Source organism: Equus przewalskii, unplaced genomic scaffold (genome assembly GCF_037783145.1).
Source record: "Equus przewalskii isolate Varuska unplaced genomic scaffold, EquPr2 ChrUn-12, whole genome shotgun sequence".
Taxonomy (NCBI): Eukaryota; Metazoa; Chordata; class Mammalia; order Perissodactyla; family Equidae; genus Equus; species Equus przewalskii.
The window spans coordinates 682,311-701,477 of NW_027228749.1; the positions used below are offsets into that span (position 1 = coordinate 682,311).

At 47.8% G+C, this 19,167-nt stretch overlaps 1 protein-coding gene across 12 annotated transcripts; it reads left to right on the plus strand.

Moving 5' to 3' along the window:
- The first annotated feature begins 580 nt into the window (after positions 1 to 580).
- On the plus strand, positions 581 to 17,020 carry ITGA10 (integrin subunit alpha 10). 12 transcript variants are annotated; one of them, XR_011536648.1, is made up of 31 exons: positions 660 to 833; positions 2,329 to 2,440; positions 2,635 to 2,744; positions 2,966 to 3,057; positions 3,287 to 3,401; positions 4,114 to 4,241; positions 4,409 to 4,557; positions 5,255 to 5,405; positions 5,612 to 5,777; positions 5,903 to 5,976; positions 6,218 to 6,362; positions 6,572 to 6,720; positions 6,949 to 7,092; positions 7,230 to 7,433; positions 7,731 to 7,861; positions 8,267 to 8,433; positions 8,530 to 8,672; positions 9,103 to 9,216; positions 9,416 to 9,501; positions 9,649 to 9,790; positions 9,959 to 10,051; positions 10,212 to 10,288; positions 10,443 to 10,532; positions 10,950 to 11,034; positions 11,203 to 11,316; positions 11,574 to 11,654; positions 11,806 to 11,919; positions 13,965 to 14,196; positions 14,563 to 14,658; positions 14,935 to 15,048; positions 15,346 to 17,020. XR_011536648.1 is itself a non-coding variant. In XM_008528235.2 (30 exons), the coding sequence occupies exons 1-30, from the start codon at positions 782 to 784 to the stop codon at positions 15,409 to 15,411; spliced, it is 3,504 nt and encodes a 1,167-aa protein (XP_008526457.2). In that variant the 5' UTR covers positions 581 to 781; the 3' UTR covers positions 15,412 to 17,020. The 12 variants fall into 12 exon arrangements, 5 of the variants coding, with proteins under 5 accessions (XP_008526457.2, XP_070463658.1, XP_070463654.1 ...); XR_011536649.1 differs by having other exon boundaries at positions 13,970 to 14,196; XR_011536646.1 differs by having other exon boundaries at positions 14,014 to 14,196.
- The last annotated feature ends 2,147 nt before the right edge of the window (positions 17,021 to 19,167 follow it).

Genomic DNA, 19,167 nt, shown 5'->3' on the forward strand with positions numbered 1-19,167 from the left:
CACAGACTTTTATGGAGCACCTACACTATTCAGGGCATAATACTAAGTGATAGAGCTACAAAAAGCTAAGAAACTCTGTGGTCCCAACTTCAGAAGTTTATGGCCTGGTTGAGAAGATAGGGTCTAATGTTAAAGTAGTTATACTGGTTCCACAAAGCACACCCCACACCAGTTTGTAGTTTATAGTCCCTCCAAAAACTGTAATGCCACAAGGCAGCATAGGCTAAGAGTCACAAGCAGAACTAAGTGGAGTGAGGCTGGTAAGGCTTGGTTTGTGGGCTGGCTGTGTCTTCACATGGGACTCCCCTTGGTTGGTTTGGGAAATGATATCACTGTTATCAACTCTTTCATTTTCCATATCCCAGGTTGAGATAAATAAGGTTAGAAAGTTAAAAGGATCTATCTCCCACTCCTACCTTCTGTTCCACACCCAAGGAAAGCGTTATTGCCTGGCAACAGCGAAGGACAGAGAGAAAGGAAGAGAGAAACTGCAGAAAGGGTGAAGAATTGTGTTCTCTTTGGAAATTGAGATAATGCCTCCAGGGGGCAGCACCAAGGCACAGAAGTAGGCTAAGATCGTCAGTCCTCCTTTCCTTGGTCTGGGGCTCCCCACAGTTCCCCACCATCACTCCTCCCATTCCTTCCAACTTTATTTTTAGCTGCCAGTGGGAGGGGGCAGGATGGGAGGGAAAGTAAAGAAAACAGAAAAGGAGAGGGACAGAGCACAGAGGACTTCTCACATGGACAGAGGACTTCTCATACGGACAGAGAACACCCAAGCATGGAGCTCCCCCTCATCCCTCACCTGTTCTTGCTCCTGATGTTCCTGACAGGTGAGGGAGGTTAACTTCTTGGTTTCTGGTGGGAATGGAAGATGTTTGTATTGTTTGGCATTGGGACGTTAGGGTTAAAATTCTTTGGGAATTAGGGTAAGAGGTTAATACTGATTCTACATTTCTAGTGTGTGCATGCGTGTTGGGGGGGGTGGGTACGTGGGGTGGCCTGATTGCATTCTTATGCCCAACTTATGACTGCTTCAATGTTGAGACTGGCAGGGCCTTGTGTAAGATTTGTATTCAATTATTTACCACCCTTGTCCTAAGCCCTGGAGGAGTGAGGGGACCAAAAAAGAAACATGATGTGACCTTCCACATGGCTAGTCTGATTCCTATTATCCCCCTCCCTACTTCTCCCTACCCTTGGTGGTCTCTGGGTCTTGAGGCGTAATTAACTAACTGTGTGGTCAGAACTCTGGGTTTATCTAAGCAATGAACTACAGCTCCTGGTTATACAGCCCTGCCAGTTTCCTGGATGCAAAAAGGCTCACATACAAAATACCTTTCTGAAAATGAGCATGGTTTGAGACAGAGCTATAGTCATTGGTGGCAGTGGCCCAAGAGGGGGCTGCTTGAAAGGCGGGAGCAAGGCACAGTCAGGGAAAAAACCATGGGAGGGACAAGAGGCCTGGAATTTTTTCTCATCAGTGCCCTGTAATCTTCTCTTCCTAAAATACCAGCTCTGATTTTAAAGGGATTGGGGTTGGGAGGGAAGAATCAGCCAGGACATGATTGGGGGGTCTTTGAATTGGGCTGAGAGATAAAGAAGAAATGCAGGTAGGCAGGGGGCAGTTGGGAGGGTGGGTGAGTTAGAAAGGAAGTCGGTTGTGGAAAACTTTGGGGTGACGGGACCCTTGGTAAGGATGGATGGCAAACCATATGTGTGGGCAGGCAAGGGGCCCCACCCAGTTAATTACCACTGAGGTTTCCAGGGCTGGAATCAACAAGAGACCTAGACATTGGAGAAAGACAGTGAGTCTAACAATGACACTGGGAGTCAAGAAGAGGTAGAAAGAGAAGGAGACCCAGACATGCAGTGCTCCCTAGCCTCCTCTTGATCTCCCCGTGGTCCTGAGTTTGGGGAGAGTTTGGAAGTAGTTGTTCTGGGGCTGCAGCAAGGCATTCTCCATCTTTTGACTCTCACAGCTTGTGGAGGAGGATGTGTAGGAGGAATGATGTGGAAAAGAGGAACTTGACCCTTCCAGACATGTCTGTAAATGAGATTTCAGAGGTGGGAGTGAAAATACAGCTGTGCACTGGCATGGCAGAGGACCGCAGTTAGACGTCTGGACCCAAACACAGGAAGGAGATCATCTTCACTTGGATCTCTGAGTACATGACATTGACAGAGGCCAGGACAGTTTATGAGTAAGAAGTAGGGAGATAGACTGAGATGAAAATGTTTCCTTCGTGGCTTCTCTCTTGTGCTTCTGTAGGCATTCATTAGCTTCTTTGACTGCTTCTTACTAACCTTACGGTCCTGGCCCCCCAGGTCTCTGTTTCCCCTTTAACCTGGACGTGCATCGCCCACGCCTATTCCCAGGGCCACCCACGGCTGAATTTGGATACAGTGTCTTACAACATGTTGGAGGTGGACGACGATGGTGAGGAGGAAGCCAGAGGGCTGTGGGATTGGGACTGTGATAGAGCTGTTAAAGGGGAGGCAGGGTAGATGGGAATCTAATCTGCTCTTTTGAAAGTGGCTGGGACTCTAGACTTGCCACCTCCATGTGCTTCCCCTCTGGCCTATCTCAAGGGTCATATTCACACTATGCTTATATTCATGTCCTCCTCCTAGGATGCTGGTGGGTGCCCCCTGGGATGGGCCTTCAGGCAACCGAAGGGGGGACATTTATCGCTGCCCTGTAGGGGGCTCCCACAATGCGCCATGTGCCAAGGGCCACTTGGGTAAGAAGATGCCTCATTCTTCCTCTTAACCCCTAACCTTGAGGTACTAGTAGCTTTGACCCCTTTGCTCACCTTCGTCACCCCTCTATCTCACACACTGCCCATCCCTGACTTGATCCTGATCTCTTCTCATCCTCTTCCAAAATCACCCTGAACTTAAGCACCCCATCATCTGTGGCCCCATGATCTCGTTCTTTCCCTCCTCCCTCCCCCCAACCCAGGTGACTATCCACTGGGAAATTCATCTCGTCCTGCTGTGAATATGCACCTGGGGATGTCTCTACTAGAGACAGATGGTGATGGGGGATTCATGGTAAGCTAAAGAAAGGGGGGAGGGGTCCCTGAAAGTTCATGGCAGAGAAAATAGCAGTATAGAAGGGTAATTGGTGTTTGTTGGGGGGTCAAGGAGTTAAAACCTTAGAAAGCAAGGAGAGGAATCTCAGGGAGTGGTCTCAATGCCTCCTTTGACCAGGAGCATATTCTGAGGGTGAGCATATTCCCTCCCAAGCCTAGGAATAACTATTCCCCCCACCCATTCATAGGCTTGTGCCCCTCTCTGGTCTCGTGCTTGCGGCTCCTCTGTCTTCAGTTCTGGGATATGTGCCCGTGTAGATGCTTCTTTCCAGCTGCAGGGAAGCCTGGCACCCACCGCACAACGTGAGCCAGAGGAAAGGACTGAGGACTCAGTCCCCAGAATGGGGTGCAGGGTGGGAAAAAATGGGGCAACAGGGTATGATGCTTGACAGGGGGCCTGCATGGCTATCTTCATTGCTACCTAATATGCCTGCAAAATCTCCAGGTTTACTAACAGATTAGTATTCAGACTCTTTACCAGGGGATCAAGACTCCATGAACTGATCTAACCAACTTCAAAAACTCAATTCTCACTATATCCCTCCACACCCTGCACCTTGCCCATAGCATTCACCTTAACATTCTCCTATGTGTCATCTATTTTTATACCTCCATCTCCTTTTGTTTAAACCATTCTCCCCCCAAATACCTTTCCTTGTATTCTCCTCTCCTCAAACATCTTCAGTCCTCAGTATCTTCTCAGTTGCTGCCTCCTTTGATTGCCTACCATCAGAACTGACCCTCTCTTGTCCTCCCACAGCATAGACTGGTATTGTTTCTGCCTAGTGCTTAATTCCTTTTTCTTTGTTTTTTTCAGTAAGTTGTATGTATGCCCATATCCTCTTTTATTCATTTCTATATTTACCCAGGGTCTGGCACACTACCTTCTTTATATGTCAGAAGTCCCTAATAAATGTTAGAATTGAATGTGCTGTCCTGTGACCTCTTCCCTTATTGCCCCCATGCCCAGTATTCTTATACTCCTCTGTTCCCCATCACCATACCCTCCTCCTAGGCTGCCCCACATACATGGATGTTGTCATCGTCTTGGATGGGTCCAACAGCATCTATCCCTGGTCTGAAGTTCGGACTTTCCTACGAAGACTGGTAGGGAGACTGTTTATTGACCCAGAGCAAATACAGGTAAGAGAAGGCAATATGGGTGGGCTTGGAGGGGAAGAGACAGAGAGAGAGGAGATAAATGTAGGTAGTGTCTTCAGTAGTATCCTGGTGCTCTTCTCCCCTCCTTTACATATTTTCTTCTCCCCCTACAACCACACCTTCCATTTGAATGCACACTTTATTCTCAGGTGGGACTGGTACAGTATGGGGAGAGCCCTGTACATGAGTGGTCCCTGGGAGATTTCCGAACCAAGGAAGAAGTGGTGAGAGCAGCAAGGAACCTGAGTCGGCGGGAGGGACGAGAAACAAAGACTGCCCAAGCAATAATGGTGGCCTGGTGAGGCATTGGGAGGGGAGTGTGGGAGGCCTGAGTGAGGAGGGCCTAGAAGGGTTATGGGAGGGTTTGGAGTGCAGTGTTTACATCCCAAGATGTTTTGCTTCCTTATCTTTGTGTCCAAACTAGAGGTGGGTCGGGGAATACTAAGTTGGCTGTCATTGCACTCTCTCTCAACGCATTTCCACAAAGAATCTATGTCTGTGTCTCTCCATATTTCTGCTTTATTTATCTCTGCAGACAGAACTCTCTATTGCTTCATTCCCACTTTGATCTTGGTACTCAGGCTTTCCACCACTCATGTCCTAGCCTACTTTCCAAATGTGATTCAAAACTTATCTCTAGGAAGACTCCCCTGACCTGGTCATTCTCCTTTGTTCTACATTCCCTTAATATTTATCCTCCCAAATGTAATATTTGCTGAATAAGACTATAAATGAATGGATTTTATACTTATTTGCTACTTATTTATAGTTATTTGCCACTCTCTATGTTCTATGACATTCAAACACTTGAGCTCTTACTGTATGCCAGTGTCCATGCTAGACACTGTTGGGGAGACGGACTAAAAAGGCAAGATGTCTGACCTCAGTGAACTGCTGACAGTGTTGAGTCCTGTGTGTGCGTGTGTGTGTGTGTGTGCGTGTGCATGTATCTGCATACATTTGGTCACATCTCACTCCTTTCTCTCTTTTCTCAGCACAGAAGGATTCAATCAGTCCCATGGGGGCCGACCAGAGGCTGCCAGGCTACTGGTGGTTGTCACTGATGGAGAATCACATGATGGAGAGGAGCTTCCCACAGCACTAAAGGCCTGTGAGGCTGGAAGAGTGACACGCTATGGGATTGCAGTGAGAATCTACCCTGGATCTGGAAAGATGGAAGGGGGTGGGGACTGTGACATTGAGGAGTGGGAACCTCAGGGAAATGAGCATTAACTGCTTCCCAGAAGTCAGCCATATTTCCTTTCCTTCACTTTAGTTGGCTGTGTTCTGTACCAGCTCTGACATCTCACTCCACACAGCTAACAGACCCCACCTTGATCTCCTGATACTAGGTCCTTGGTCACTACCTCCGGCGGCAGCGAGACCCAAGTTCTTTCCTGCGGGAAATCAGAGCCATTGCCAGTGATCCAGATGAGAGATTCTTCTTCAATGTTACAGATGAAGCTGCATTGACTGACATTGTGGATGCACTAGGAGACCGGATTTTTGGCCTTGAGGGTAATGATTACCCTGGAGAAACTGGAGGGTAGAAGGAAGTGCAGGTGGGGTTCTGGAGTGAGTTCAGTAGGTCAAAGGGGGAACTGTCTTCCCTATTATAGCCTTGATATTTTCTCATGCTCAAGGGTCCCATGGAGAAAATGAAAGCTCCTTTGGGCTGGAAATGTCTCAGATTGGTTTTTCTACTCATCGACTAAAGGTTGGACAGAATCTGACCCCTCCGTGACCTCTTTCAACCTCTGACTCCTTCCAACATCTGACTCAGACAACTTCAACCCCAGGGCTTCTCTAGATTCCTCCTTTAACTAATGTCCATGCTGACCTTCCCATGCCTTTCCAACTGACCCCAGCATATCCTCAGTGACCCTCTCATTCCTAGAGATGTTTTCTCCTTATTCTCCACTCTCTTTTCAGTGATCCCATCTGGTTCTGCCCTACAGGATGGGATTCTCTTTGGTATGGTAGGGGCCTATGACTGGGGGGGCTCAGTGCTATGGCTTGAAGAAGGTCACCGCATTTTTCCCTCACGAACGGCCCTGGAGGATGAGTTCCCCCCTGCATTGCAGAACCATGCTGCCTACCTGGGTGAGTAGCGGAGAGTTGCAGAGGATTAGGGGGTGGGAGTGGGGGAAATGCTTCCCCAGTAGAGGGGATGAGGTACTCTCTCTTAACTCATGTAGTTTCTCACTAATCTCCTGCAACTTTCCTTGGGACCTCCTTCTGTGCCTTTAGGGAACTCTTCCACTGACCCCATCTTCTTTCCCTTTTACCTCTGATTCCTTGCCCACTTCTAGGTTACTCTGTTTCCTCCATGCTCTTGCGGGGCGGACGCCGCTTCTTTCTCTCAGGGGCTCCTCGGTTTAGACATCGAGGAAAGGTCATCGCCTTCCAGCTTAAGAAAGATGGGGCTATGAGGGTCGCCCAGAGCCTACAGGGGGAGCAGGTATGGCATCCAAGGGAGAGGTGGGATTCTTGGATCCTGAGGGACCTCCAGGCTGTGGGGCAAGAGGGTGAAGGGGCAAGAGAGGGGCCTGAAAAGTCTGTGCTGAATTCCTATTGGCAGCGTCCGTCAAGGGTGTGAGGTCCAGATTGGCAGGCTGGTGGGTGCTTCCCACTTGTCCACAATCACCTTCTCTTTTCTCTGGGGTCACTACTACACACCACTCCCCAGATTGGCTCGTACTTTGGCAGTGAGCTCTGCCCATTGGATATGGATGGGGATGGAACAACTGATGTCTTACTTGTGGCTGCCCCCATGTTCCTGGGACCCCAGAACAAAGAGACAGGACGTGTTTATGTGTATCTAGTGGGCCAGGTAAGTCTTGCTGGGATCCTCTAGAACTTGTTTGTAGAAGGTAGAGGGAGGGAGGGGAGGCACATACATTTGAGGGCTGGCTGAGAGGTTGGGAACTGTGAGATCAGCATCTTCTGTCTTCTCCCCACTTCCACCAGCAGTCCTTGCTGACACTCCAGGGAACACTTCAGCCAGAGCCCCCCCAAGATGCTCGGTTTGGCTTTGCCATGGGTGCCCTTCCTGATCTGAACCAAGATGGTTTTGCTGATGTGGCTGTGGGGGCCCCCCTGGAGGATGGGCACCATGGAGCACTGTACCTATATCATGGAACTCAGAGTGGAGTCAAGCCCCGTCCTGCCCAGGTCAGGAGTGCCCAGAAAAAGCAGGGGCATAGTAGGAAGAAGGGGAAGGGAGGTGTGCCCTTTGCTTATCAATGGTCCCCTGGTCTTGAGACCCAAACTGAACAAGTGCTTTTTAATCAGTAGGCGAAAAGTGAGGTGGTGGGTAGGATACAGGTTGCTGTACTATAGACTCCTGAACGCAAGCAAGTTTCTCTTATTCCTTCCCATGCCTAATGGGAGAATTAGAAAGAGCCAGGTGGGAGGTCTGGGAAACCAGGCGTGTGTGTCCCTGCTCAGTCTCCCCTCTCTTCCTCTCAGCGGATTGCTGCGATCTCCATGCCACAGACCCTTAGCTACTTTGGCCGAAGTGTAGATGGCCGGCTAGATCTGGATGGAGATGACCTGGTAGATGTGGCTGTGGGTGCCCAAGGGGCAGCCATCCTGCTCAGGTGAGTGGTGCCAGCTCAGGTAGCAATGGACAGCATAGCATAGCTGTTAAAAGCAAGGGCCTTGGAGTCACAGACTTAGATTTGGATTTTTTGATCAACTTACTCTGTGCCTCAGTTTCCTAATTTATAAAATGGAGATTATAGTAGTAACTACCTTACTGGCTTGTTGTAAGGATTAAATGTGATAATCCATGTAAAGATCTTAACACAGTGCCTAGCACATGGCAAGTGCTTATTAAATGTTAGCTATTATCTTACTTTTGTCAGAAGGTCCAGGGGAGCTTGACACAAGGGCATCTAGCCCCTCATTCTTTCCTTTGACCTCAGGGAGGGAAACACTGGGAACTGCCTTTCTCAAAGGGCTTTTCTCCTACTGTTAGAATTTCTTTCCCACCCTGTTCCCAGCTCGCGGCCCATTGTCCACCTGGCCCCTACACTAGATGTGACCCCACCAGCCATCAGTGTGGTTCAGAGGGACTGCAGGCGTCGAGGTCAGGAGGCAGCTTGCCTATCTGCAGCCCTTTGCTTCCAAGTGACCTCCCGCACTCCTGGCCACTGGGATCGCCGATTTTGTAAGTGACTAGAGTGCATCGTAAGCAACTCTCAACTCCTTGCCTGCCTTGGTCTCTGGACCCCTCTCCACCCTCAATCTTGCCTGCCCCATTCAGATATGCGGTTCACAGCATCACTGGATGAGTGGACAGCTGGGGCACGTGCAGCGTTTGATGGCTCTGGCCAGAGGCTGTCTTCTCGGAGGCTCCGGCTCAGTGTGGGGAATGTCACTTGTGAGCAGCTGCACTTCCATGTGCTGGTGAGGAGGGGACAGGAACTGCTTTGCATCAGGGGCTGGGAGTGAGGGGAAGGCTGGATCAGAGAGGGAATTTCTGCTGGATGGGCAAGAAAGCTGAAGCCAGGAAAGTGAGAAAGTTCAGACTTTGGAATCAGGCTGATCTGGGTTTGAATCTCAGCTCTGCCTCTTACCACCTGTGAACTCTGGCAAGTCACATATAACCTGCAAACCTCAGTTTCCTTGCCTGCAAAGAGGGGATAATAGTAGTAATTACTACGTCATTGAAGTTGTATTGGAATTAAATGTAATTTTATTGATAAAACCTTAGGACAGTGTGCAGCACACAGAAAGTGCCCAGTAAATGATCACTGTAATTATCACGTTCTGCCAGGGGCCTGGGTTGTACCCTTAACCCTGGGTCCCCATGATCCTTGACTCTGGTTTCCCTCAGGATACATCAGATTACCTCCGGCCAGTGGCTTTGACTGTGACTTTTGCTTTGGACAACACCACAAAGCCAGGACCTGTGCTGGATGAGGCCTCATTTACCTCCATACAAAAGCTGGTCAGCAGTGCCAAACCCTGCTCTGCCACTGGGTCCCACACTGTCCTTCTCAATGAATTCAAGAGGAAGGGGAAGGAGGAGACATGAGATCCTGGTGAAATCTGGCCTGAGCACCCACTCTTCTCTTTTCACTTTTCCCTTAATTCTATTCCTTTCTCCTTGCATTCCTCTCACCCTCAGCCCCTTCTCTTTCCTCTAGGTGCCTTTCTCAAAGGATTGTGGCCCTGATAATGAATGTATCACAGACCTGGTGCTTCGGGTTAATATGGACATCAGAGGCTCCAGGTGGGATGGACATGAACTGGCCAAACCAGGGTGACACCTTAGACAGACTGGAAGGGACTTGGAGGGTTGTCTCTTGCTCAGGAAAACAGAAGTGAGGCTTTTGGCACCCCTTCAACTCCTGGGCTCTCCCTTATCCACCACTCCTAGGAAGGACCCGTTCATGGTTCGAGGCGGTCGGCAGAAAGTGCTGGTGTCAGCAGCTCTGGAGAACAGAAAGGAAAATGCGTACAACACTAGCCTGAGTCTCAGCTTCTCTAGAAACCTCCACCTGGCCAGTTTCACTCCTCAGGTGCCCTTAGGGGAGGGGATTTGGGATGAGTCAAGGAAGGAGGAAGAAGAGGGGGTATTGGCCTCCCCTGCGAGGGGTTCTAGAGAAAGGCTCAGTGTTTAAAGGCTATGGGCAGGAGAGCAGTTGCAGCCCTAGCTCCAGCCTCCACCCCCATTCCTCTGCTCTCAGAGGGACAGCCCAGTGAAGGTGGAATGTACAGCTCCTTCCTCTCATGCCCGGCTCTGCAGTGTGGGGCATCCTGTCTTTCAGACTGGAGCCAAGGTAAGTTGGGGCCCAGAATGAGAAAGGGGCTCTGAGAGAGCAGGGGCTGGAATCTCTGGGGCCTGGGAGTTTAGGGAAGAAGGCACACATAGGGCTCCTGTTCCACTGTAGTTGCCCCATGAAGAGGAATCTACCATGACCCCATGTCTCCTACCCTTAGGTGACTTTTCAGCTAGAGTTTGAGTTTAGCTGCTCCTCCCTCCTAAGCCAGGTCCTTGTGAGGCTGACTGCCACCAGGTGAGAAAAAAGGGAACTTACTCCCAGCCCTCTCCTTTTGGGTCTTGGTGGGAAAGGGGATGGGGATGGATTGTATACAGTATTGACTCCTCTACTCCAGAGAGGGGTGATTGAGACAGGGCTGGGATGTGAGCCTCTCTCTCTGACCCCACAGCAACAGCCTGGAGAGAAATGGGACCCTTCAAGACAACACAGCCCAGACTTCAGCCTACATCCAATATGAGCCTCACCTCCTATTCTCTAGGTATGGCTCAGCTCCTTGCTGGGACCCTGTTCTGACCCTAGACTCATACTCCTTATGTTTCCTTCCTCTCCCTCCAAGTGCTTCAGTCTTCCCCAAAACTCAAACCCTTGGGGCTGCTTCATCTTTTTGCCCTCAGTCCCACTCATGTTGAACCTTCTCTTTTAAACATCTTACTTTCCTATGCATAGGTATACCTATACATCCTAGGTAGAGGGCTTTGCTGGGCCCTGGGGATTGGAGCTGGGGTGAAGGGATATGGGATGTGGCCATAAAGTTTGTACTGAGTCTATGTCATGTCCCATTTCTATCCATGTGCTGGCTCTGCCTTCCCTGAATCCATGTCTGTGTGCTGATCTTGTGTCCCTGGGTCTATGTCATGGCTGTGACCATGTACTTCCTGACTTGGTGTTCACGCAGTGAGTCTACTCTACACCGCTATGAGGTTCACCCATATGGGACCCTTCCAGTGGGTCCTGGCCCCGAATTCAAAACTACTCTTAGGGTGAGAAGCTAGAGGGGCCTTGGCATGAGCAAGGGGAGGGAGAGGAGTCCTGGAAAAAGGATGGGAAGAGTCTCTTTTAGATTTCGGTGGTATCCAGGATAAAGGGGAATAGATGAGGAAGAGTCTTCTTTTGTCTCCCACCTCTTCCCATTCCAATCTGCCTCTTAGGTTCAGAACCTGGGCTGCTATGTGATCAGCGGCCTCATCATCTCAGCCCTCCTTCCAGCTGTGGCCCATGGGGGCAATTACTTCCTGTCACTGTCTCAAGTCATCAGTAACAATGTGAGTCTGGGCTAGGGGTATGTGGAACCCTGCCACCTTGATCTGGTAGACTCACCCAGCTCCCTATCTGCTGGATCACTGCTCTCAGGGCTCCTTCCCCTGGGGGACCTTTCTTTTACATATGTGGCTTCTTTTAGAAGAAAGAAAGGGATTACCCAGAGAAGAACTACAAGAGTGTAGGGAGTATGCTCCTGCTCAGCCTGGAGTGGCTAGCCTCTCACCATCGAGAAGGTCCCTTAAGTTGAATATTCCTCTAGGCAAGCTGCACAGTGCACAACCTAACTGAGCCTCCAGGACCCCCTTTGCATCCAGAGGAGCTTCAGCACACAAGCAGACTGGTATGAGTCACAAGAAGGTGAAGGTGTCCAGAGTGGGATGCAGGGGTGGGGGCAGTAGAATTTGGAGCCTTGGGGTTGGGACCAGAGCCTGGAGTGGGGAGGCCGGGATCTTTCCATCTCAGGGTCTTGATCGTTCTTTCTCTTTTGGTAGAATGGGAGCAATACTCGGTGTCAAGTTGTGAGGTGCCACCTTGGGCGGCTGGCAAAGGGGACCGAGGTCTCTGTTGGACTACTAAGGCTGGTTCACAATGAATTTTTCCGGAGGGTAAATCTTTTCTTTTCTACTACTCTCCCCTCCTGCTCCTATCTGGAACTTTAGCATAGGCTTTGGAGGTAGACAGACCCATATTAAAATTCTGGCTTTGTCTCCTACTAGCTGTTGGACCTTGAGCAAGTTGTTTTATCTCTTTAAGCTTCTTTCACCTCATCTCTAAAACAAGGAAGAGAATATCTACTTTATGGGGTTGTTGTAAAGAATAAATGAATGGTGAGATAGACTCATTAAAAACTAGTTATTATCCTTGTATTTTCCTCCTTTTATCATCCCTTAGTGCTGTATCAATAATCAATTAACATTTATAGCATACGTAAATTCAATCAATGAATAATCCAAGTGCCTACTATATATAAGAGGCTCTGTATTAGGTAGACACTGAGGAGAATATCCCCAACATTTAGCACCATGCCTAACTCATTGTAGTGACTTAATACATTTTTGTTAAATGAATGAATAAATAGTTGATATTACATGCAGTGTATGTATTAGAGGTTAGTGGGAAGTAAGATTGTGTAGTTGAGAGGATCTAGATTATGAAAATTCTCTAAAGCTAGGGAGATGAAATTGGACTTAATATGATAGATAGTCAGGAGTTTGTGAGTTCCTGAGCGGGGAAATTACATCCTAATTATGACAGCTATTTAGTATTAGGGGTTTATATTGTGCTTTCCTGTGTACCATCTACTTTGAATAACATAAGATCCTTGGGATGTAGGCATATGTGTTAGGGAAGTTAAATCTGACCAACCATCCCTTTCTAAGTCTGGTTCTCTTTATCTCTCTTTGGTATCTCCTTTTTTATTCATTTATTCTTTCAACAAAGATTTATTGAGAAACCACTATGTACTTGGCATTGTGCTAGGCACCAGGCACGAGGGACACATAAATTAGTAAGACATAGCCCTTGACCTCAAGGATTTCTCACCTCAGTGGTGAAAGGTAGAGAAATAAATAGAACGTTCTAATCTGATCCAGAATGGTGGGGTTAGGAGGAAACACCTCCCTAATTCCCAGAGGGGATGACATCTAAACTTCAACCTAAATGAGGGGTAGGGGTTATCCAAAGAAAGGGGAGTTGAATATATTTCAGGTAGAGCAAACAGCATATACGAAGGGCCAGAGGCTTTCCATCTATTACTCTTCCTCTCTTTCCCCATTAGTCTCCAACCTTTTCTTCTGGTCTTGAGGGTCCTAGAAGTTGTGCCTCTCAGCTTCATCTTTGCTGTTGGGCCTCAAAGAGCTGTACCACCTGATGATGGCTCACTTTATTATTTTTTTAATTTATGTTTTATTGCAGTAACATTGGTTTATAACATCATATAACTTTCAGGTGTACATCGTAATATATTTCGAATTATGTGTAAATTACATCATGTTCACCACCCAAAGACCAATTATAATCCATCCCCACACACGTGCTTAATCACGCCTTTCTCCTTCCTCCCCTGCCCCTCCCCTCTGGTGACCACTAATCCAATCTCTGTTGCTCTGTGTTTGTCTTTGTTTTAGTCTTCTACTTATGAGTGAGAGCATATGGTATTTGACTTTCTCCCTCTGACTTGTTTCACTTAGCATAATACCCTCAAGGTCCATTCATGTTGTCACAGATGGCCGGATTTCATCATTTCTTATGGCTGAGTAGTATTCCATTGTGTATATATAACACATCTTCTTTATCCATTCATTGCTTGATGGGCACCTAGGTTGCTTCCAAGTGTTGGATATTGTGAATAATGCTGTGATGAACATAGGAGTGCATGTATCTTTATGCATTTGTGTTTTCAAGTTCTTTGGATAAATATCCAGCAGTGGAATACCTGGATCATATGATAGATCTATTCTTAATTTTCTCAGTAAATTCCCTCCATACTGTTTTCTATAGTGGCTGCACCAGTTTGCACTCCCACCAGCAGTGTATGAGGGTTGCCTTCTCTCCACATCCTCTCCAACACTTATTGTTTCCAGTCTTGTTAATTATGGCCATTCTGACGCGGTACCTCATTGTAGTTTTATTTTTTTTGTTTTTGAGGAAGATTAGCCCTGAGCTAACTACTGCCAATCCTCCTCTTTTCGCTGAGGAAGCCTGGCCCTGAGCTAACATCTGTGCCCATCTTCCTCTACTTTATACGTGGGATACCTACCACAGCATGGCTTTTGCCAAGTGGTGCCATGTCCGCACCCGGGATCCGAACCAGCGAACTCTGGGCTGCTGAGAAGCGGAACATGCGAACTTAACCACTGTGCCACCGGGCCGGCCCTCTCATTGTAATTTTGATTTGCATTTCCCTGATAGTTAATGATGTTGAACATCTTTTCATGTGTCTGTTGGCCATGTGTATATCTTCTTTGAAGAAATGTCTGTTCAGATCTTTTGCCCACTTTTTAGTTGGGTTGTTAGCTTTTTGTTGTTGAGATGTATGAGTTCTTTGTATATTTTGGATGTTAACCCCTTATCTGATATATGGTTTGCAAATATCTTCTCCCAGTTGTTAGCTTGTCTTTTTGTTTTGTTGATGGTTTCCTTTGCTGTGCACAAGCTTTTTAGTTTGATGTAGTCTCATTTGTTTCTCTTTTCTGTTGTTTCCCTTATGATGGCTCACTTTAAATGTCTTGCCATCCACTTGTCCACAGGCCAAATTCAAATCTTTGACAGTGGTGAGCACCTTTGAGCTGGGAACTGAGGAGGGCAGTGTCCTACAGCTGACTGAAGCCTCCCGTTGGAGTGAGGTGGGGCTGGAGACTGAGTTTGAGAACTGTGAAACTAATAAGGGTGGGGATGGGGTAAGGGCACCTGTGGGCTTTTTCAGAACTGAGACATCTTCACTAGGCAACAGCTAGTAACTCAGAAGCGCTAAATCAGGATGCAGTGGTCCCACTGCCTCCATTCTTGCTTCAGTTTCTTTTCTTTTGTTCTTTCATTTTGAGGCTGGCTTTGCTATAATGTGGGGAGAGCCTAGCTGGGTGAAAGGGTGCCAGTAAAAAATAACTCTAATCCCCATACAGAGCCTCCTGGAGGTGATTCAGACCCGCCCTGTTCTCATCTCCCTGTGGATCCTCATTGGTAGTGTCCTGGGAGGGCTGCTCCTGCTTGCTCTCCTTGTCTTCTGCCTTTGGAAGGTAAGCACTGCTTTAGTGGGGAGTATGGGATATGGCGCCCACAAGTTGAGGGATCCTTGATGATAGCATGGAGAACTGGATTTGTGCTGGGCAGCTAAGCAGGCTGTGGGTGTCATGACTGGGTCTCCTTCACTGTACTCTGCAAATGTTGGTCGAATTAAACTAAGCCAAAGAAAATAAATTTGAATCTCATTTTTGGCAGCAGAGCAAAAATGAAGGCTTCGGATATGTCTCAGGGCTGTTGGCAAGGTCCCTAGGCAGGGCGTTTGGTGATGACTCTTATCTCTTCCTCTACAGCTTGGCTTTTTTGCCCGTAAGAAGATCCCCAAGGAAGAAAAAAGAGAAGAGAAATTGGAGCAATGAATGTAGGATAAAGCCCTAGAAAGGCTTCCCTGGCAGCTTCTCTAAAAGACTTACGTAAGAGCAGAGGTTTGGGGGCTCAGATGGGACAAGAAGAAGCCTCTGGACTATCTCCCCAGACCTGCAGCCTGACTTGACTTTTGAGTCATGAGGATGCTGGTGGCAAGAGAGGAGGCCTTACCTCAGACAAGAAGGCCTGGCACCAAAACCGGGAACACTCCTACACTGTGTTTCCCTCCTCATGATCCTGGTTCTACAGCCAACATTGAGGCCTGGTTTGGGGCCCTTTCTTCCCTATCCCCAGGAATCAAGAATTTTTTTGCGTAGGTCCCTGACTCCTTTCAGATTCCCTCTACCTCCTCCCTCACAATTTGGAAAGGATGAGGGTTATCATCCTCTATTCCCCGCCTCTCACCTTCCTGCCCGTGCCCCACTCCACAGGAGGGAGCTGATGTTGGCTTCAAAGAAGTAAAGTCAACATCTGCTGCTTTCCTGTGGAGTCTGGTGATTCAGAGAGCCGGATGAGGAGAGTCAACAGGAAAAAAGGAGGGAGGAGGAAAAGCCACAAGAGACATTCTGTACAATTCCAAGGAACAGAGAAGCCTTCAGACAGGCAACTGCCATCCCCCTGAAACCTGAGACTTCGTGGTGTACTTGCCCGCCCTCAGGTGCTGGTGAAACAGAGCAGCCCCAGGCGTGCTGGACATAGGTTTCTCAACTTGAAGCCTTCCCTGGGAGCAAAGCCAGGGCCGGGTGCCTGATTCTCTGGAGCCAGGGGCCCCCGGGTGGCTAGAGCTGGAATAGCAGAGAAGGCTGGATACTCCCGGCAGTGTTTCTCCTCTCTCAGGCCTCATTCACTCTTGAGCCCTCTTTGGGGCCTCCTTATAGAAACTAGAGAGAAGGGAGAGGATTGCTGCTTGATGGTGGGAAACCCTTTCACCTTATCAGCTTTGGGAAGCAGCAGCCCATAGGGTCTGAATGAGTAGAGTCTGCCTTAAGGAAGAAGCCAAAGGGGGTGGTAGGAGGTCTCTGGGGAACAAGCCCTTGCTCAGCACTGGTTGTGTAGTACAAACAGCTCTTAGGAAAATGTTTCTGGGTAGTACAAACAGCTCTTAGGAACATGTTTCTGGGGCAACTCCAGTCATACCTTGTAGGGCTTCTCTGATGGAATCAGTTTGCCAGCCCTTACCTTATGTTTACTGGAAATTCCCAAGTTAATTTCTCTCTCTGGATTCCCTTACCCACCCCCGACTCCCCACTCCTATCTTTTGGTCATGGCCAGTAAAGAGAACTGGATTCTCATCAACAGCTGGGTAACTCATGTTTCTTTGTAATCAAGACTTTGGATATCAAAGTCAATTATTGGTCTCCAAAGTGCAGCTTTCACAGTCATTTGAAGAATCAGCACCCATTTAGAGCTGAGAAGAGAGGAGACCTGACCTGGCAGTTGACTAGCAGCCACAGAACTGTCCTCCAGGGCTGTTCTTGAGGCCTGGCCGCAATGTGTATTTTGGCGTGTCTCTGGTCTTTTGCAGAGGGCATTGTCTCCGTTTCCCAGTAGGGTGGACAGTATATCAGATGGTCGGAACAAATAAAGTTCAGTGTCAAACGACTTCTGGCTCTGTTTGAGTTCCCTAAGATATGGACTGCTCAGGAATGGTGAGAGGTGGATTCTTGGTTCACTTGAAACCTTGTACAGTTGAGTCCCTGGAAGGCAAAGTTAAGAAGCATTTGAAATGTTTTCTGTGACTCTCCCACTGGAGATGTGCTCTAGCCTCCTGCAATCCTCACCTACTTAAGTGACCATAGAGTGTAAAATGTGTAGGTTTGGAAAGCATGTAGGCCTAGATTGAAATCCCAGGTCTGCCATTTATTAGCTATGTGGCCTTGGGTAAGTTAAAACTACCCTGAGGCTCAGATAGCAATAAGAGGCTGCATAGTACAGTGATTAAGAATGAAGACAGGAGCCGGCCCGGTGGCACAGCAGTTAAGTTTGCATGTTCTGCTTCTCAGCGGCCTGGGGTTCACCAGTTTGGATCCCGGGTGCGGACATGGCAACCACATGGCATGCCGTGCTGTGGTAGGCATCCCACGTATAAAGTAGAAAAAGATGGGCACGGATGTTAGCTCAGGGCCAGCCTTCCTCAGAAAAAAGAAGAGGATTGGCAGTAGTTAGCTCAGGGCTAATCTTCCAAAAAAAAAAAAAAAAAAAAAAGAATGAAGACAGACTTGGGTTTAAATCTAAGCTATACCACTTAAAATGTGTTTGACCTTGGACAGATTTAACTTCTCTAATTTTGGCTTTCTTGTCTATAAACTTATTAGGGTTGTGAGGACTAAATGAAATAATTCAAGTAAAATGAGCATATAGTAAGCACTCAATAAATGGTAACTATTGTTATAAAAATGTTTTGCTATAAAGTAATCTATGCTACCATGTGTTGTGAGGACTAAGTGAGAAGGTATGAAGGTATTGAAACATTAGGTGGTACTCCTGATCTGGTGACCCTTCACAGACCGTGAAGATTTGTTTCTTCTATGTGCTATTGATTCCTCCTACTAGATCTTATCCTGTGCGTCATCCCCTTTGAGATAAACCCTCATGCCCACTAAGGTGATAATTAGCTAATTAACTTAAGGTTCTAATGGTAGAAATCAAATCTATTGGATTTCTTTAGACACCCAGGGTTCTGCTAGTACCCTCAAGGAACATGGGCACTTAAGCAATGGCCTTCTAGAGACCATGTCTCTGCCTCTGTTGCCTAACCTGAGAATGGTGGCCTGCCTGGCCTATTAGACAGGGACAATCATTCTCTGGCAAGCTGGTGAGTTATTTTATGGCAGGAGGAGTCCATGATGGCCCTCAGTGTACTCATATAGGCTGTAGCTTGATCAGCCTTTATGGCACATACTGTTTCTGGGGCTGGGACTGAGACCATGGTGATGTTGACAGACCTCCCCTCTTTATCCCCAGTGAGTCCCAAAAGGGAGATGGATTTCCTTGAAGACTGGTTCATCTAATTCTTCATCCATATGATTAAAAGAGCACTTTCAATAATTTTCTCCACCTAGAGATCCCTCTCCTCTCTATCCTTCAGCTCCAGTGTGGGACTTTTCTCTAACCCCAACCTGTTCTTCAATAAGCCTGTTACCTCTTCCTTTGGAGCAGAACCAGTTTGAGAAGCAACTGTAGAAACAACAGGCCCTCCCCAGACACAAGAGTTCCTTCCTTTCTTCTCATTGTTGCTCCTTTGTTCCTTCCTTCCTTCTTTCACTCATTCACTCATCAGACATTAAGTATCTCATATGTGCCAGGCAATAGGGTTAATATAAAATACAACTCCTACCATCCAAGAGCCCCATCTAGTAGAGGAAACAAACATGTAAATAAATAATGGCAAATACAAAGAGGTGGTTGCTATACAACATAGCAGTAAGTATTAGAAGTGTGTCACACACAAGAGGCACACTTTCCTCGATGGGGGTGGGAGGGTTGTAAGGGAAAACTTTACAGAAACAAAATTTGGGTTGAGGGGCGACCAAGTGTGAGAGAGGGCATTCCAGGGAGGATCAGTCACCAGCCAGGAAGGGAACTGTAGTAGACTAGAATAGCCTCAGCATTGGGCTGTTTCTGAAAGTGGTGAGAGAGGGGACTGGAGAAGGCAGGGTGCAGCTTTTGATGAGCCTTGTAAACCACGTTAAGAACTTTGAGCTTTATCCAGTAGGCTTTCATATGTATTTGAGTGGGCTCGTTCAGGC

Bases quoted from the DNA above. Each gene is read 5' to 3' on its own strand.
- ITGA10 (XM_008528235.2), top strand. From the start codon at position 782: ATGGAGCTCCCCCTCATCCCTCACCTGTTCTTGCTCCTGATGTTCCTG. The intron at 6,363-6,571 runs GTGAGTAGCGGA...GCCCACTTCTAG, and splicing joins GAACCATGCTGCCTACCTGG to GTTACTCTGTTTCCTCCATG. The intron at 15,049-15,345 runs GTAAGCACTGCT...CTTCCTCTACAG, and splicing joins TTGTCTTCTGCCTTTGGAAG to CTTGGCTTTTTTGCCCGTAA.